Source organism: Arachis ipaensis, chromosome B1, assembly GCF_059453495.1.
Source record: "Arachis ipaensis isolate K30076 ecotype BB chromosome B1, ASM5945349v1, whole genome shotgun sequence".
In the NCBI taxonomy this organism is placed as follows: Eukaryota; Viridiplantae; Streptophyta; class Magnoliopsida; order Fabales; family Fabaceae; genus Arachis; species Arachis ipaensis.
In genome coordinates, this window is record NC_142436.1 from 129,116,484 (window position 1) to 129,127,997 (window position 11,514).

General features: G+C 36.4%; 1 protein-coding gene across 10 annotated transcripts; it reads left to right on the plus strand.

Annotated features, from left to right (window-relative positions):
• The first annotated feature begins 3,110 nt into the window (after window positions 1-3,110).
• On the plus strand, window positions 3,111-11,105 carry LOC107634015 (RNA-binding (RRM/RBD/RNP motifs) family protein). 10 transcript variants are annotated; one of them, XR_001618756.3, is made up of 14 exons: window positions 3,111-3,387; window positions 3,525-3,584; window positions 3,745-3,831; window positions 4,703-4,976; window positions 6,090-6,161; window positions 6,904-7,131; window positions 7,878-7,959; window positions 8,099-8,272; window positions 8,471-8,635; window positions 8,719-8,889; window positions 9,746-9,833; window positions 10,060-10,118; window positions 10,241-10,319; window positions 10,505-10,564. XR_001618756.3 is itself a non-coding variant. In XM_016337601.3 (14 exons), exons 4-14 carry the CDS (start codon window positions 4,825-4,827, stop codon window positions 10,586-10,588), a joined length of 1,341 nt encoding a protein of 446 aa, XP_016193087.1. In that variant the 5' UTR covers window positions 3,111-3,387; window positions 3,525-3,584; window positions 3,745-3,831; window positions 4,703-4,824; the 3' UTR covers window positions 10,589-11,105. The 10 variants fall into 10 exon arrangements, 8 of the variants coding, with proteins under 8 accessions (XP_016193087.1, XP_088357856.1, XP_020979536.1 ...); XM_016337601.3 differs by having other exon boundaries at window positions 10,254-10,319; window positions 10,505-11,105; XM_088501730.1 differs by having other exon boundaries at window positions 3,112-3,387; window positions 3,525-3,580; window positions 10,254-10,319; window positions 10,505-11,105.
• The last annotated feature ends 409 nt before the right edge of the window (window positions 11,106-11,514 follow it).

Below are 11,514 nucleotides of genomic sequence, written 5' to 3' on the forward strand. Positions count from 1 at the left end.
GGAAGTGGAAGAGTCCAGTTGAGGGGAGCAGTAGAGAGAACTTTGAGGATGAGGTGTTTGTTCTTTCCGTGATTACTCGACCTTCTAAGGTCTGCACTCGTTGGTGTAGCTCTTAAATTATTCAGTTCTCTTGTTCTCCCAGGCCATCGATTGCTCTAGCCTCGCCATATCGGCGGTCGTCGGCTCATGGCTGTTGCTTGTTGCGGGGTTGGCTGTGCATGGACGATGCTGATTATTCTCCCGTGGGCTCGAGGGTAGTTGTCGTTTCGCGATTCATGTGCTGGGGTGGGATGTAACACCCTATTACCCTAAAACGCAAAGGATAATAACCAAAAGAGTACTAGCCGCAGCCCGTGAAGTTTAGGCTGACTAGTTAATACAGACATCACAAAGTTTTGAAATAAAACAGCAACATCATAGCTCTCAAAGTAAGCCTTTAAGGGAACAAGATACAATATACAAAAGTGAGAGAATCTACATAAAAAAACAAAATGTAAAAGATAAAAGCGAATCCTCCGCTCTGTCACCATCCCGCAAACTTACCGAGATGGGTTGCAACCTGCATCTGATAAACAACAACATATAGTATGAGAACCGGAGGTTTTCAGTATGGTAACAATGCCCAATATATAAGATATAAGGTTCCGGGACACCAAAGGCAATCTTAGAACTTCACATCAAGCATAAGATTCGAACTTAAAGTAAACTTAAACCATAAAAGGGTTATCTATCTTAAGGGATTTCTAACTAACATAAACACCGCTGTCCCACGGTCTTCGCCAGTCTAACCTCCATGCGATCCCATCGCCATCGCCTACCAAGTCTCCTCAATCCCAATAGAAAGCACAAGTAACTGCAAACAAGTAAAACACAAGTAATATGCATATATAGCAAGTAATTCAGGAAGCAAGTAAGTATGTTATACATCTAGGCAAAAGATGCAATTAGGAAAAGCAAACAAACAAATAGAAGATGCACATGATGAATGTCTGTCCTATTGGCCGTGATATCACTTGTCGGTTCAACTGTCAACCCGATACTTTCCCTTGGGATGTCGCCTTTTGGTCACAAATAAAAATGGTACCCATGGATATAGTGTCCGACTCACTGTCCATGGATATAGTGCCTAACACACTCTTGTGACTCGAAAGGATGCGAGTTGGATACTCAGCCTCAGACCTCACATCTCACTGTAAGCGGGATTAAGTACCGTCCTTGCCAGGAGCATAGCAACTCATCAATCTCAATATATCAATAGTATAGAATCAGTCACAGTGATCACTACTCATAGCACAAGTTTAGTAATACTTATCTCATCAATCTCATCAGCCTCAATCATTCACTTGTCTCAATACACCATCATCTCAACACTCCACCAGTTTACTCAAGTTATTCCACCCACAGTTCATCCCAAGCCTAAGTCACTGTCTCTAAACTCGTAACAGAAATATCTAATCTTAAGTCATCTAACTCTTTCTCATTAGTCACAAAGTCTAATTACTAGTTAGAAGTCTTAAACAACAATTAAAGAAGTTTAGAAAGCTAGAGAACCAATTAAAATTGCAAGAAAATAAGTTTTCAGCTAATTAAACCTTCGCTTCAAGAGCCAATAGTAATCGTCCTTGGTATAATAAGTTTTTGAAGGAGTTGAATGCTAGAACCATCCAGGATTGATGCTAAAATGAGGAGTAATACCAAGAATAAAACTCTTAACAATAGAGGTTAAAGGAGTCGCTAAACCCTATAATTTACCAAGTAGAATTAACACAAATATCTTCAAGATGGAGGTATAATCTAGAAATACGAATATAGGGTAGACCAATCTTACCAATAGGACTTCAATAGTCATACCAAACTGATTGGTTAAGCGAGCCAAGACACCAAGAAAATCCTTCTTTCAAATGGTTAAGAGCCGCAACAATATTGTGCAAATAGTTAGAGACATTTTTTATGATTTTAAAATCCAAACTGTAGCAATGCCCTAGATACTTGCCCACCAAAAGTTGAATCCAAAGCTTATCTTTGCAATTAAAAATTTGCCAAATTATTTTACCAATTAAAGCCAGATTCACACAATGAACATGTTTAAAGCTAAGACCCCCAGCCTTTTTTTAGGAACAATTAAAGTTTCCCATTTCACAAGAGAAAGCTCTTCCATTACTTTGCCCCTTCCATAAGAATTGACGAGTAATTGAGTTGATTTTCTCACAAGTATAAACAAGAAATAAAGAAACTTGCATCTAATAGATGGGAATAGGCAAAATAATTGACTTTATCAAATAAATCTTCCCTGTTTTATTTAATAATATACCTTTCCAACTCGCCAACCGCCTTTGAATCTTTTCAATAACATCTTGAGCCCCTCGTCTAGGGATACGAGAGTGACTCAAATTCACACCAATATACTTTTTCAGATTCTGAGTGAAACGAATATTAGACATACAAGTAAATATTTGCTTACGAACAGAAGAAACATTTTTAAAGTAAAGTGTTTTAGATTTTTGGAGGTTTACCTTCATCTTAGAGGCTCTACAAAAAGTGCTGAGAACATTCATCATCAACTCAACTTGAGACTTTCTAACCTTATAGAAGAGAAATAAAACGTCCGCAACACATAAGATGTGATATTTTTGGTCCGTCTCTAGACACAGAAACAAGAGTCCAATCCCCTTTAAACACTTTCACTTTGTAAGCAATCAAGCAAGTTAATCTCTCTATGCATAAACGAAAAGGTAGAGACACATGGGTCGCCTTACATATTTAAAATAATAAATTATCACATATTACATATTTTAATAAATATTATATTTTATTTAATTTAAATTAAAAAATCCATAAAAAATCACGCTATATCCATAGTTATCAAATTCGGCTCGATCCGGTCGGTTCGACCGGAAATCCGGTCACCCAATCATCTGGTCGGGTCAAGTTACTTGCTGAACCGTTTAAGCAATGAACCCGGTAAAAACCGGTTCGCCCGTTGGGTTTTATGAAAACCGGTGACCCGGTCCGGGTCATATAACCCGGTCCGGTTCTTTTTTTCTTTTTTTTGAGGGAAACGGTGCCGTTCTCTTCCTCACTTACCCCCCTCCCCTGCGTGGTGCCCTAACCTAGAACACATCCCATCTCACCTCTCTCTTCTCTCACCTAACCTCAAGCTCGTTGCCGGCTCCTCAAGCTCGTCGCTGCCTCAAGCTCGCGTCGCCACCTCAAGTTCGCGTTGCTGCCTCAAGCTCGCGTCGCCGCCTCAAGCTCGTCGCAAGCCCTGTCGCGCTAAGCTCGTCTTCCTGCTTCGGCCATTAACGCTTCCTCCGCCGTGAGTCTGGGTTTAGGGTTTCAGCTTCGGCCCAGGTATTTCATCAACGCTTGCTTCGTCTCTCTGCCTAGGTGAGTTCCAGCTTCGGCCCTGTTCTTCCTCTTTCAATTTCATTGCTGTAAATTATTAGTACATCTTGAATTTGTTGTTGAAAGTTGAGTTTGTTGCTGAAATTATGATTTAGCTAATTTTAATTTGCTGTAACCAGAGGAATATTTAATTCAACACAGGACTATGCTTCTTCATTCGATGGAGATGGCCATGGCACGTGAGTTTTTTGGATTTTACAAATGAGTGTTATGTTTCATTGTTGTTTACCATGATTAGCTACTTATCCATCCACTTATTAATTGTTGTTTACCACGGGCCACAGTTGCAAATTTCACTTCTCTTTTCTTTAGATTTTGATTCTGATGCATGTAACACAGGCATACAGCAGCAGGAAACCATGGGATTCCGGTGATTGTTACCGGGCATCACCTTGGGAATGCTAGTGGGATGGCTCCTTGTTCACGGTAAACCGTGAGTTTTTGTTAGTGTGTCAAGTCTGCAATAGGACTATATATTTATTACTTGTCAAGAATTGTGATTCTTTGTATTAAGCTATGGGTATTTGAATATAAAGCTTGCTTAGAGTCATTAGTATGCTGAATAACTAGTATAAGGATCCTCTGTGTTCTTGAAGAATTTGAGCCTTTTAATAGGATAATTGATGCTGTAAGTTGAATTTGATGCTGAACATATCATAAATGTGGTTGCTGCTGGAAGTAGAATTTGTTGCTAGATAATTGAGTTGAGTTGAATTTGTTATTGAACCTTGTTGTTGTGTTGCCTAGAAAATGCTAAATCTTTTGTTGCTGTATCTTAAGGGATAAGAGATAAAAGAGTTGGTCAGTAACAAAATCAGTTTGGTATAGTTAGTTAGGGTTTGTTATTCTGATTTGTGATCTTTCTCTCTTTTCCAACTCTGTTGTTATAAATAAAGCTCTTGCTTCCCTCTAAGAAGTGTGTAGAATTGATTCATTAATGGAAGAATAGGATGAAGTTAATTCAATTCACTAGTTTCTTGAAGCTCTCTCTTCTCTCTTCAAACTCCTCATTCTCTCTTTCTTTGTAAAGACTTACATTTTAAATTTTAATACATAATTTTAATTTTATTTATATAATTTTATATTTTTTAAATTATGACCGGGTCAACCGGGTGAATCAGTGATACACCGGTTGAACCAGTAACCCGGTGACCCGGTCATATGACCGGGTTGATTGTCGGTTCGGTTTTGATAACTATGGCTATATCAAATAATTGAAAAATAAAAAAAAAATTGAAGGATCATTAATGCAATGCTGCTACGTTTCTCTTCTCCCCTTCTCTGCTCTCTAAGCCAGAGCTGGTGCGCTGCTCCGTTCTCTCTCGATCACTACTCCGCTGAGTCCGTTCAACTCCTGCGCCGCCTCCATTCTCCATTTGAAGCTGGTAATCCCCTCTTAAACATTTCTTGGGTAGCCACATGTATCACTCTGCAGATTCAAAGCCTCCAGCTATGGATTCACCAGTGACCCTTTTGATTAAGCACCTTCCCGAAGCTATACCTCATGACACCCTTTCTCGGCTCTTATCTCATTATGGTGCTTCCTCTCTTCGTCCGTGCTCTACTGGAAGGTAATTTAACTGCCACTGCTTTTATATATTTATTTAAAGCTTCTCCATTTTAGAATTCACTAATATCACTCTTTGGCAATAAGTTTGTAATGCAAGGATTTGTGCCATCATTAGGTTCCATTGATTTGCATTAGCGAGTTTTGACCCTTTGTTTTGCCACCAGTCTATTCTTTGTAAGACATGGAAGAAAATAGTGATAGGTTATGGGGATATGGTGTTGCATGTTAGGTGTTTGATGAAATGCTTTACATTTCTTTGATTGTTGTTTCATGGTTTTCGAGCATACGTGTTGTAAATTAGGATGGTTTTGGTTTTGGGTTATTTCCATGTCCATTGGAGATCTTAATTGAATGAGAAAACATAAATGTTATTTTATCCTTCATGAAATGGTAGGGTGAACAAGAAGGAAAGGAACGAATTAGTGGAGTTGGTGCTTTTCTAAGTTCCATGGTGTTTTATAGTCATGTCAGTTATTAGCCATTCAGTGGGCCATTTGTTGTGTTTATATTTTTAAGGAAAGAATTAGTGAATTACTTTGGATGATGCATTTGGTTATTCATGGCCTATGAAATAAGGTGATGAGTAGAAATGCCTTTTGGCATAATGAACAAAAACAAAGTAACTAAATTCAAAGGTTTTAAACTAGAAAATAAATAAACTGTAGGCGTAGGCTACAACGTGAACTTAATATAATTTTTCATTTTTATTAAAGGAAGAACTTTTGGGAGACTGACAAATCTCCCGATTTTCGAATTTAGATTGTGGCTGTGAGAGATCTTCCTAGAACAATTTGTTTTTTATGCTACTATGTTGTATATTAGCCTCAGCTTTTTAGCAGCTTTTATTAATTCCATTGGACAGCGGCTTATAGTTCACTGATACTTAATTACTTGAACCATGCCATTTTATTGATGGTGGTGTTTCATGTCTTTGTGAAACTTTTTTACAGTAACATCATTAGATCTATAGCTAATCCACCTTGTGGAAAAAGGCTTGTGTTGCTGTTTGTGGTGCCTCACAAAAAAATCTCACTGTTATTTAATCAATTGATAATATTTGTTCCAATTTATTTTTGTTCATGAATGTTAATCATAATTGTTTTGTATAATTCAGGTTGAGGAATTGTGCTTTTGTAGATTTCAAAAATGAAATGTTGGCATCTCAAGCACAACGTCAACTACATGGGTATTTTAATTTCTTTGAACCATTTGTTACCTTTCTTTTGGTTCAATTTTTTAAATGAATCAATTGCATATTAGAAGAGATGGCCTTAGTGTATATTAATTTTGTTTTGCATTTTCTTAATTCTATATTTCTTATTTGTATTATTCAAAACAATATAAAAATAGAGGTTGATGTAAATCATAAACCAGCTACGAAAATAAGCTTAGTGTGCCAAAGATGAGAGTGCTTTGATAGAAAATAGTCATACTCGAATGGACAGAATAAGGAACGAAAACACGAGAGAAAGTCAGGGTGTCACCTATTATTGAAAAGATGGTGGAATATTGTCTTAGGTGGTATAAACATGTGGAGAGAAGACTAGCAGAACCTTCAGTTAGGAGGATAGATTAATGGTTCTGGGCAGAGAGACACCTAAGAATACTCTAAATGAGGTGATCAGGAGAAATTTAAGCCCAAATGAGCTTATTTCAAACACTATAAATGATAGGATGCAAAGGCATTGTGGTCCCATGTAGCCGACCCCACCTACCTAGTGGGACAAGGCTTTGTTGTTGTTTCTTAATTCTATATTTCTACTTCATATTCATTTATCCTGATATCCTTTTTCAATTGATTCCTGAGTTTCAACTTTATGAGTAAAATACTTGCCCTGAAATTGGTTAATATAAATATAACGTTGTAAAGTTTATTAGAAACTGTATCCTTTGTATGATTGTGACTTCACTTTCATGGGGTTGGTTAGGTTGAGGCTTCTTGGTAAAGTCTTGTCAGCAGAGAGAGCTAATAATCCAATGGAAAGTGGCGAAAAAGGCAGTGTAGCTCAGCTGGGAAAGGAGTCTAAAGCGTCTGTGGTTAAAGATACAACTGTAACCAAAGCTATTGATGGAGATACAAAATCAGGATGTTTCCCTGTTGCCGAGCCAATTGCTGAAAGACTTGGTGTTGACTATCCATTTCCACCTCACCTTGAGTACGCTTCTGACATTGCAGTCTTTTGTATTTGTTGCTTTTTATTGCTTTAGGATTCCCCTTGGCACTTAAATATGGCAGATAGGTCAAGAAGATTAAATAAAAAACAGATTAATGAAAAGACACTAAAAAAATCATAGTAGATTAAAAGTCTGATTCTACTTATATGTTGTTGAGGCTGTGAGAGTATAGAATCATGAAATTTTTCAATGAGAATTTCTTCAATCAAGTCTATATTTTGTATGTTCATGTAATCACTCTCCCTCTTGCTTTTCATCTTTTTCAAGTCTCCCTTAACATCATGTTGTGTTTGGTGTTTACTTATTGCATGCAATTCAAGAATAACATATTAGGCGAAGCAGAATGCCACTGCAACCAGCAGTATCTTACAATTTATATATTTGTTCTTCTATTTCACATGATGAAAAAAGATATATATTATTATCTGGTGATACATTGTAGCCATTTATTGCCCTAATGTTCAATTTACAATGGAAACTTCAAATGATAACCACTGATAACTAACTTTGACAACTGTTATTTTAATCTATATTTTACTATTTTAGTGCTTTGCTGCTGAATACATGAATAACTATGAATGATAGTTATGTGTACTTATAGTATGTTGTCATGTATCCTACTTTTTAGTCGTAGAAAGTATGATGCATGGTTTTCGAACCATCTTTGCAGTGTGGTGTATAAAATTTGGTTTGGTTTTGGTATACTCTAATCAAATTGGTTTAACAGGTATGCTTACCCTCCGCCGGATGGAAATATATTGACCAACATTGTTAATGCTCTGATTGCTGTTCCCCGATTTTACACTCAGGTTGTTCCAGTATTAACTGAGGATGCAAAAATTCATTGGTTTCTTTCTCCAGCACCCGTGGAATTCTTTTTTTCATTTTATTTTATTTTTCTGCTGAGTAGCAAATAGTGATCACAATTTTTCTACCTATCTAATATAGGTTCTACACTTAATGAACAAAATGAACATTCCAGCTCCATTTCGTATGGCATTGCCAACACCGCCATTACCTCCAGTCGTGCCAACACCACCACCTCCCCCTCCTCCGGTACCTTTGAAGCCTCAGTCTGCAGATCTGTCAAGTGGTGAATCAGAGATGGAATCTTCAGAAGAGGTATCATCACCATTGCTTCCTTAGCATCTAATCCACTGCGATGTATATATGCAATGGAAAATGCTTAAATGCTTCAAATTCGTGTAAAGCATTTATTTCATGCACATCTTTTTTAATACCAACAAGAGTGTGAGTGTGTGTGTGTTTTCATTCATTATTCTTAAGTTACCATAGGAAAGTAACAAAAAAGAATTTTAGGAGGTAGAGCCAACAACAGAAAAGCCTAATAAGCGTGCCAGGCATGAGACAATTATTGGCCCTGCCATTGATAAAGATGTAGCTCATGAGGATGTTGGAGTAAAACCAGCCACCTTAGTCCCAAAAGAAATCCCATTAATCAAGAAGAAGAACCCTGTTTTGCAGGTATTTGTTTACTTTCCATCTGATTGGTTCTTGTAGCATATTATTGTAGCTTACAGTTGTTGCTTTTCTTGATGATTTTGCAGATCAATATTGCTCCCAAAGAAATTAAGGATGAGCGTAAAAATGATGACAGAAGCCAAGATTTACAGGAGCCAGAAAAAGATAGTCCAGATCTACATAAATTCTTGACTCCAGAAGAATTAGAGAGTGGAAAATTGCCTCCTGAAGAAATATTATCTCTTCCAATGTTTAAGGTATGGACTTTGAATGTAGCTAAATATCTACACATTTTATTGCCATGTCTCATCCTTCTAGGTGTCGAAGTGCTACATTCCAAATATAGTATCTGCCTGCTGGGTTGAAACCGATTCTCATCAATGCCATAAATATAATGATTCAACATAAGTTAAATGAATGTAGTGGTACCTACACTGTTCTGGCAAGTTTTATCAAATAAACAAAATATATTTCACTTAAAAATCTATTGTTTTTATGTTACATTAATTTTCTCAAGGAATTTCATGCGTATCATATTGCTGTATCTTGTATCTATTGTCATTATATCGGCCTCCATTGAGTAATGTCTAGCAATTTTTTTGTGATAAATTGTTTCTAGTAGAAGGCTATTTGTAGACAGACTTGCATATCTTATCAGATTATCATATTAATTGATCATGTTTTCCAGTTTTCCATTAGCATTTGCAAACTGCTTGCCTCTATTATGGAAATTGGTAACTACTTTGAGAGATCAAGTGTTTAAATAAAGAATTGTGAGTAGCTTAAAATATCCCCGTCTTGATCTTATTGAAGCTACCTTTATAAGTTTTCCTGATTACAATCTCAAATTTGTTTCAAGTGACAAAATTCTTTGTTCGCCCACTTGTTTCATCAGTTTTTGGTTAATCTAAAGGAACTTGACAACCGCTAATTGTTCAATGCATCTAATCTGTTATATGGTCTGACATTTCTTTATTGCTTTTTTCTCAACAAAAATTTCTTTTGATATGTGCATGATTTTCTAGTGGTCATGTACTTGGATGTTATGAAAACATTGTAGTGCAAAATTGCTTGTGTAATGGATTTGTGTTTTTGAATTGATGGATGGTGCAGAACTATACCACTGGAAATCCGGCTCCTGTGTTGTATATTAAGAATTTGGCAAAAGATGTGGTTGGTGAAGATTTTTTTTTAATATTCGGTAAGCTGCTACACTTTTAGCTGTTTCAGGTTTGGTTTTATCGGTACATGATTTGTGCTTAGACTAGTACATACACTTCTAAAAAAAATAATAATTACCTTAATGAGCACCTTAGTAGCCTAAAATGAATAATAACTTTACCAAATATGTGACATAATGAGTTCATTATAACATAATTATCATTCAGATGTCAATTGAGTTCTGCATATGTCTTTTGCTATGGCAGGGTGCTTGTTTGGAAGTATTGAGACTGCCAAGTCTTGCCTTCATGTAAAACTGATGCAGGTAAGACCTTGATTGGCTTTTAAAACCGTATATGAATTTCAATTTGGTGTTGATGCCATACGAGGAGACTTCCAAAACAAATATTCGCTGGTAGCATAAGCATGACTAAAATTAATGACTAGTTCTGAGTTTCAGGAAGGAAGGATGAGAGGTCAAGCATTTTTAACATTCCCATCAATTGAGCTGGCTCATCAGGGACTGGTATATTTCTCACAGCAGACTCGCTTTCCTGTGTTTTAATTTCTGATATGTGCAAGATGATTTCGTTTTCTGATTTCCATTACGATATTTTTTATTCATTTGTCATATAGTTCTTCCAGAATTTGCTAAACCATGAGATGGGGCGATCTTATTAAATGGTTTATATCACATACCTTTGGTTTCAGAATCTAGTGAATGGATATGTATTTAAAGGCAAGCCAATGATAATCCAGTTTGGTCGGAATCCTGGTGCCACTAAAGGAACTTGATTCTGTGGGCACAGGAGGGATGCACCACTAGTTTTGTGATCTCAGATCTGAGAATCGCATGAGGTCGTTTACTCATCTCCCCTTGTCTAAATGTAAAACGATAGATGGCTAATGCTGCACCTTTATGTCGACCGGGAGATGACTCTGCTTTGAACTACATAGCTCCAGACGACATTTTGGAATGTTTGTGATATAGCATTGATCTTGATGCTGCCATTTGCATTTCCCATGGAAGGGAGATTCCGGGTTGTAAAAAGTTAAAAAGTTTACTTGTATGATGAATGTTATTAAGTTCCGCAAGATAGGTTTGTAATTTGGATTAAGGTTACTATATTTAAGCACTGATGGTATTGCTTGTTGCTATAGAATCTTCTACAAAGGATAAGCCAAGTAGAATTGTTGTTTCTATAAGCCATCGTTAATTCGTTACTGGTACAGGAGACAACTGAGGAAACACTCAATAGATTCTAGATTCTGCACTTTGTGGCATGTGGTTGGTTAAATTTAGCATACAAAACATGATGCTTAAATTGTAGATTTAGGGATATAGAGCTGCCTCTTTAAATCTTTGCTTCTTATAGATGGATAAATGGACCCATAACATTGTGGGAAAAGCACAGTGGGCAGAATATATTAAACCAAAATTGGGGAATAGTTTAGTCTTTTTGATGAATTCAGTTCTTCATTTCCCCCTGATATCTTGTCTCCCTCTAAAGTAGCATTGATTTCTTGATGTTTTGATTGTTGAAATGTTTATAATGTCACATATCACAAGACCACCTTCGTAAATTTAAGAAATGCAAATGATTATTGCTTTCTTGTGATTTAGTATATAAGTATAAATTATGTCATGAATTTTTTGATAAACATCTCATGTTATAAAATCATTTATTCCAAAAACTTAAGTTGATTTTGAGGTTCACCAA